The sequence below is a fragment of the Parasteatoda tepidariorum genome, chromosome 9 (genome assembly GCF_043381705.1).
Source record: "Parasteatoda tepidariorum isolate YZ-2023 chromosome 9, CAS_Ptep_4.0, whole genome shotgun sequence".
NCBI lineage: Eukaryota > Metazoa > Arthropoda > Arachnida > Araneae > Theridiidae > Parasteatoda > Parasteatoda tepidariorum.
The window spans coordinates 70,012,324-70,019,909 of NC_092212.1; the positions used below are offsets into that span (position 1 = coordinate 70,012,324).

Genomic DNA, 7,586 nt, shown 5'->3' on the forward strand with positions numbered 1-7,586 from the left:
ATACGGGGATTTATCATTTTTAAAAATGCTATTTTTATCAGTTAATTAATTAAAGATTTCATACAAGCAAATTATGATTATAGCTACCTTAGTTTTACTAATACATTCCAATTATTAAATTCATTACATTATCGTAGTGAGGCTCCCATTTCAACTTATAAGAATATTTTAATTCGCCGCATTATCATGAATGCATAAATAAGGCTGCAAAGTATAGTTTGATGAAAAACTTTAGAATTATTCTTTTTTATTACTGCACTGAATCAAGAAATATTATTTTGAAAAACAGTACTCTTGACACCATGCAAATAAAATTTTTTTCACAATGTAAAAAATAAGAATCATACAATATTTTGAATATAATTTATTTTGAAGCATGCAAAACATTTCTTGAAAGAAAAAAAAATCAATTATTGACGAACTTGAATTCAGATAATTAACATTTATTTTCCAAGTGCATAGTATCTAAAAGCTCCCTCTGACAGCCCTAAAAATAATATAACAAGAGCATTAGAGGCATTTCAATTAATGTAAATTTCTTAGCGCATTAAGTATACTACACTCGAAGAAATTTCATTCTAAAATTACAGTAAAATAAAAAGCAGTGTCCATCTAATCAACAATAGAGTTTACGGATATAAGCATTTTTTTTTAAACTTTAAGGGCTTCAAACCGTTCACAGCAAGTATGGTTAAAAAACTATGAATACCAAAATATACGGTTTTGTAAACCTTCACAACTAGCATAGTTTCAAAACTGTAAAAATTAAATTCAACATGACATTGAAACTAGAATATGTAAGTCTTTTCTGTGGTTGAGTTGTGTTTTGTTAAATGATCCACGGAATGGGGTTTTACTGGTTTAGCTGGTGGTGCAGTCTATCGTGAGACATGGGAAATACTAATCTTTTTTATGTTATGCAGCTCTATGCCGGAATTAAAGTTCCGCATTCCAATAATTTAGTTTCACCAATTGAGGAGTGTCAGGCATGAGAAACTCTTCAGGCATTGAAAGAATTAGGAAATATTTTTAAGTTAACTTTGTCATTCGAACCCTTGTTCAGCCAGTCATGATAATGACAGATTAGCCCTAGTGGAAAAATACTTATAAAGTTGCAAAGAACTAAGTGGCTCATTCAACACACTCATTGCTTTATGGTTATTATGAGTCCACTGTTGTGTTAGGCATCCGATAGCAGAAAATAAAAATATGAATCCGTAATGCTTATCAGAAGATAGAGCTTCAAGCTTCCGAATGCGAGAATAAAATTATTGAAAGTCGGTCTAGTTAAGTAAGGATAAGATTCTGGTTGTCTAACCGTATTAGGTAAAAACACTCAATAAATCATTTTTACACGGTTTACAGTTTAAATACCACCTGTTTTACGGTTATTTGACTGTCTCGCTATGTCTTTAGATTTCTCCTTGAATAGCTAAAATGGATTCTGATTTATCTTCAATGGTCAAAGCAATAAATCTGTTTTATCGTTACTTTATAAGCGTTTTGTTTAATTATTTTAACCGAAATAAGTCGGCTCTTTTCAATCAATGATATCTTTTAAAATTTTTTTAAATTGTTTTCAATTTCAGCATTTCTTTGATTTGTAAGTGCTGAGCTAACAATTGAAATTTTCGCAACTATCAAAAATCATTTTAAAATCCCAAAACTAAGTTAATTAAAATTAATTATGATTCTAAATTTATGGAATAAAATTAGTTGAAAGTTAAAATTAAGTAAGCATAATTATCGAAATACATAGAGAAGTATTACATTATTCTAGCATCGATTGTAATTTTTTTCCAGGAAGTTTTTCTTTAAAAGAAACTTTAATAATTTAAAATTTTCATAAATTATTTGTATTAATATTTCAGATATCATATAATACAAACATTAATCTGTTACTTAAAATCCCGTACAAATAACATTTTAAATATTTTACTTACAATAATTTCTGTGTGTACTTCACATCTTTGAGCCTGAGTAGGTTCAGCACACATTTGCTGAAAAATATAACAGCGCATATTTTGAATGTTTGAACTTGCAAATTTTAAAATAAAGTTGCAAGCAGAATTATTTTTTTATTTATTTTGATACATAATTAATAATTTAGTTAATATATAATATATAATTTATTTTTGTAATGTTTGTGTAATGAAATATTAATTTTTAATCTAAATTTTGTTTCATTTTATTGGTTGAAAAGATCTGTTTACTTTCAGATAAGCACAATCAATTCTAAAAAAAAAAAAGATATTTTATAGTTGTAAAATTACTTAAAACTACAACTGAAATTTAAACCTATTATTTCAAAAGCTATGAAAGTATTAGTACAGAGTTTGTATGTTATTAAACGAAAAACAAATCATTCATTATCAACAAAAAGTAATTGTAGTTATATTATACTATTATAGGTTTTTTAGACGTGTACTAGAGAACTATTTTTTAGTTTCTAACCGATGTGTAATTTTGCAATCAGTTTGATCTTAAATAGAATCTCATAAAAATTGCGTTTAAAAAAAGAACTAAATTAATAAGTGCCACAATGTAATTATCTTTTAGATAACATTCCACTTTTTTTAAAAGAAAAATATTTAATATTGCTAGACTTTGACTAAAAATTGGTCCAATGTCTGTTGTGCTTACCTTAGACTTTTTTTCTCTGTTCTATGGTATGTGAAAAAGCTTAAGTTAACACAAATATATTTCCATCTGGTTAACGCTAATCACAAAATGAAAAATATTTTTTTATATTCTGAAGTGTTCCTTCACACTTCTCATTCGTGCTAATTACTTAATTATATATTTTAACTTATACTAACTGCATTAAAAACAACTTTTAATTACATTAATATACAAATTCAAACAACAAACAAATGCAAACAAAAGAACTCAAGGATTGTTATCTAAGGTACAATAGTTGGTGATCCAAAGTACAATACTATGTTGTACCTTTAATCGATGCCTTTTGCTGTAAAACAATTTGCACTCAAAAAGTTGCATTAAAAGAAAAGCATGTTAATTCCTTCTAGAAGCCTTTTTATGATGTGTGGATTATTGCATTTTTATAAAAATAAGAATTCAAAATTGATCTAATGTGCGAAACGGTCTCGTATACTCGGGTTTATTATTTTAGAATTGTTTTAGTTCAACGAAATCGAACAATTATTGACGCTTTGCTCAAAAATTGGAAAATTTGAAGAAAATACAGAGTAATAAGAAAATAAACTTACTGTGTAACCATCAACTGAAAACTTCATTACTTCTTCATAAACTTTATCCTAAAATAAAAAATGAAAAGAAAAATCTAAAATTAGCTGTATTTATCTAAGAAGTCGTGACGTCTGAATGATTGAGCCACCATGATGAAAGCTCAGCTACTATTATGAAAGAAAAGGGATCTAGTTCTGGTGGTGGTTGCAAACCTGCTCAATTTCAGATTATTATCCACCAACTTGCTTGTGAAGTAAAAATAACAGGTGCGCAATGTTGCCCACAATGCCAATGTAGTCCCGTTAAAGGCGAATCAGAACTTTAATCTTATCTCATTTTAGGCTGGTGATCTTATCTCTTCAATCTTATCTCACAATTGGTCGCTGAGAGCCGCGATGGCTCAGGGGATAGAGTGTTCGCATTCCAATGAGACAAACCGGGTTCGAATCCCAGTCGATACGAATTCCGCATCCAGCTTCCACCGACCAAAATTATTTGAACCATTTTTGAAATACCGCCAAGAAATTTTTTCCATAATATCTGCTTCTTTTTTATTTTTATTTGAATATTAAAGTGAATTTTCTTTGGTTATTAATACCAAAAATATTTAAACGATGTTCTTATGATATGTGTGTGAAGAATCAGTACTGTTAGTTACTAATAAAAAAGCACGGAATTATTAATTAAATTTATTAAATGCAATAGGTGTTTCTAAATCATTAAGTAACATTTGATCTGGTTTGTAATATGTAAATTCGAAATTAGCCTCGTTTAATATTTTAAGAACATAATGTTTTTGTAAAACTAACTTAAACGTCTAAGAATCTCAACTAAAATATAGCTTTGATTTTTATTATTTATTCAATACGTGTATTTATAGATAAAGCATAAAATATATGAATAATAACCTACTCATTGAAAGTCTACTTGAATGTCTCTTAAAGTGATGTCAACCGCTCTTAGTTACGTACCTGAAGTAGCTTGTCGAGTTCACAATATTTTTTTAGCCCGTCTTCTATGCTTGCTATTGTGATGTTAATGAAGTCGCAGTTGTTGAAGTGGTCTACGAAGCCATTTGATTCCTTTAAGGTAATTGATACAATGACCATAAATAAAATATCGTCTAATGATAATTTAATTTCATAAAAGTTAATACAAATATAAAAAAAAGAGAAAATGATTAACCTCTTCTGTTAATTTTGAAAAGCTGCATTGATTTAAAGCTTTCTTAGCTTCTGGATCTGAAAATAAATAAACATATATATTCATTCTTTTGTAATTTCAATGCGTAATTAGTTCATTGATTCTGCTTGGAATTTAATTTCATTAGTCGGATAACCGTTGTGCTTACGCAAATTTTGGAAAATTATGTTTATTTTTTTTGGTTAAATAAATATTACAGCGTATTCATTTAATTCTATTTATTTGATTAAAGTATTATTCGAATAAATGGTTTTAGAAACATTAGAATTTCATGCAATTGGTTTATTTATAGTAAGCTTAAAATCATTCCTTTTATCGTTTAAGTCAACGGCATATATATTTTCGTCTTTTTTTATACTTAAATCCAAAGTACTAAAGAAAATATTTTTGTCATAATTACGAAATGCTATTCCATGGGGAAACTATCAAGTAACAAAGTAATGTAAGTTTAAAAGCATATTTCATCTTTACCGTATATTTTTTTTTTCACAATAGTATAAAAATTATTAAATGGTTAAACAGTCTGAATTGTCAAGCAATTTGATCCTTTTAGTATGCCCTTTAATTTGAATAAAAATATTTTCCATAATTTAGAATTATTAGATAGAGACAAGAATAATATTTAACTCTTTTAAAGGATGCAAACTGTGTAACTCCTCAAAATTGATATGTAATTTAAACTTAACATAAACAAACAGCTATACATAGTTAAAAGCGATAAATATAATAAGCCTCTTAGTAGGACTGTTTTAAGTATGATGATATTAGCAAAAAAATTAGAAAAACGATTATATCCGATTATGTATGACAATATAAAGAAGAGAAATAAATTCGATTATGTTTTAATAAAATGAATTATGTTTTAAGATTAATTTGATAATAAATATAAGAAATTATGTTTTAAGATAAATTTGATTTTGTTTGATTATGTTTTCTTACAGTTAGAGAAACTAAAGCTGTAGGATATTACCTTATTAAAAACTTCATTCGTTTCAAAAAGTATACGGATTGAATGTAATAGGGGCTCAAAATTAGGCACCTATTTCCTAGACTTGCAAAACGTGAATTATAATCTGTTTCCTTATTAGACGTGAAACAAAAGGGATTTGATATAGTATTAATTTATTAAACATTATAATTATTATTGTTAAACATATGTATTTGACAAATAATTTTAACTCATCAGCGTACATTAAACGCGGAATGACGGGAAGTATTTGTCTGAAATCACCTGAAAGGAGTAACAGAGTGCCGCCAAATAACTTGCCATTGCTTTATTATATCTTTCTATGTCCTGTTCAACACCTAAAGCGAATGTTTGTGTGCCGTAGTGCATTCATCCCAGATGATAATTTTACAGTGTTTCAACACTGTGGCCATAGACGAAATATATTTTATGTTGCACACTGCATCTGGGTTGTCTTGAATATTTAGTGGCAGCTTAAATACTGAATGAGCTGCTCTGCCTCCATCCAATAAAGTTGCCGCAATGCCAGATGATGCAACGGCCAACGCGATGCCATTATTTGATCGTATTTCACCGAGAATTAGCAAAATAATTATTGTTTTGCCAGTTCCACCTGGTGCATCAGGAAAAAAAATCCACCTTGTCCTGCCGAAACTACGAGCATAATGCGATCATAAATGTTCTTTTGTTCCTCATTCATTAGTGGAGCATTGCGAGTAACAATCACTGCCATTTCTACCGTATTGAATTGAAGTTCATGATTCATGTCAGTGTTTAATAAATCCGATGCACTTCGATTTGGCGAAGGCATACCGAAATGACTGAGTGGTAAATATCGAGTTATCAATAATAATGCAAAGATCCTCAATAACAATCAGTGCTTCATTGTACATAGCATCGCTGAATGCTATCGTTAGATCGTTGCAACGCGTGTGATGTTGATACCGTATATCATCAGTTATCGAATCTTTGTGATTATCCCATAACGTTTCTATACTGGCCGGAAAGCATGTAGTTAATACTATAGAAAATAGTAGACGATTTTGCTTTGCAGTACAGTTCAATGCTGCTTCAGCAAGCATACATTCCCACTGGTTGTCGTCTTCCAGCAAGCCGAATGCAAAGCATACATCTTTATACGTTGGATGCTGATGTCCATCAACTTTACGTATATCTTGAGATGACAATGAGCCGGTGACATTAACCAGCAACAGCCGAAAGTAAAAGTACTCAGTCTGCCTTGGGTTGACTTGTAAATATTCTCCCCGGGGTGTCTGATTTGAATAAACCGCGACATGCATCAACCAGTGTGCCTTGCTTGCGGGGTGTCCATTTTTTTGAACCCATGTGAAATAGGGTGGTGCTTGTGAGTAGAGTAATGTCCGTGCAAAGGCACCAAAAGTATCCGTACGATTGCCCAATTCAAGAAATTTGGTGAGTGTAGTTTTTGGTGGATTTACAGCTCAGTCAATCACTATCTCGTTCTTGAAATATACGCTCCGACCGTTTTCAAGATGGACGGCTAAATGAATAACGGCTGGATCCCGTTCATGAATTCGGAAACCAAAGATAAGCCAAACAGCTTCATTGGAGCTGATGTACCGGCCTATTTGGTACAGCATTATGTCGCCGTTGATATTCACTGGAAGAGCAGTAACATTGGTATTTTCAACTCGAAATACTGCCATATCACTGCCTTTATTCACATGCTTGCAAATATATTTGATGCTCTTCTCTTAAGGGCGTGCATAAGTATTAGAATTTAATATGACTTGCTGCAACGTGCGTGAATATTATTTTTGATTTATTATGTTTCTATGTCTAGTTTGGACCCGAATACGATTAAATAAAGATATAATTAAAATATACGTTAAATCTGTCCAAAAATTGAAAAACAATTTGTTATAAACCTATTCTCAGACCTATTGAAAATACATATAAAATTTCATCAAAATCAGTCAAGCCGTTTCCGAGGAGTTTTAACACTAAAGCTGTGACAAGAGATTTATATATATACTAGGAGGCTCCTCCCCCTGCTCGCTAACGCTCGCCAACCTCCGAGAATTGCTACGCAATCCTATGTGGTTCACGCCGTGAACCATGGCTCGCTGCGCTCGCTCGCCAATGAACACAATGTTCTAGCACAAAGACATAATATATTATCATCAAAGACATAGTATTTTATCATCAAAGACATAGTATTGTA

At 30.4% G+C, this 7,586-nt stretch overlaps 1 protein-coding gene across 1 annotated transcript in view; it reads right to left on the minus strand.

Annotated features, from left to right (window-relative positions):
* Positions 1-343: 343 nt before the first annotated feature.
* The window catches only part of LOC107455521 (uncharacterized), a 9,663-nt gene continuing 2,420 nt past the window's right edge, over positions 344-7,586 (minus strand). Inside the window, exons 2-6 of the mRNA XM_016073112.3 lie at positions 4,396-4,451; positions 4,182-4,292; positions 3,231-3,278; positions 1,944-2,000; positions 344-487 (exon numbers count right to left, since the gene is read on the minus strand). Coding sequence (XP_015928598.1) covers positions 437-487; positions 1,944-2,000; positions 3,231-3,278; positions 4,182-4,292; positions 4,396-4,451 — 323 coding nt within the window. The 3' untranslated portion in view covers positions 344-436. The remainder of the gene's footprint in view (positions 488-1,943; positions 2,001-3,230; positions 3,279-4,181; positions 4,293-4,395; positions 4,452-7,586) is intronic.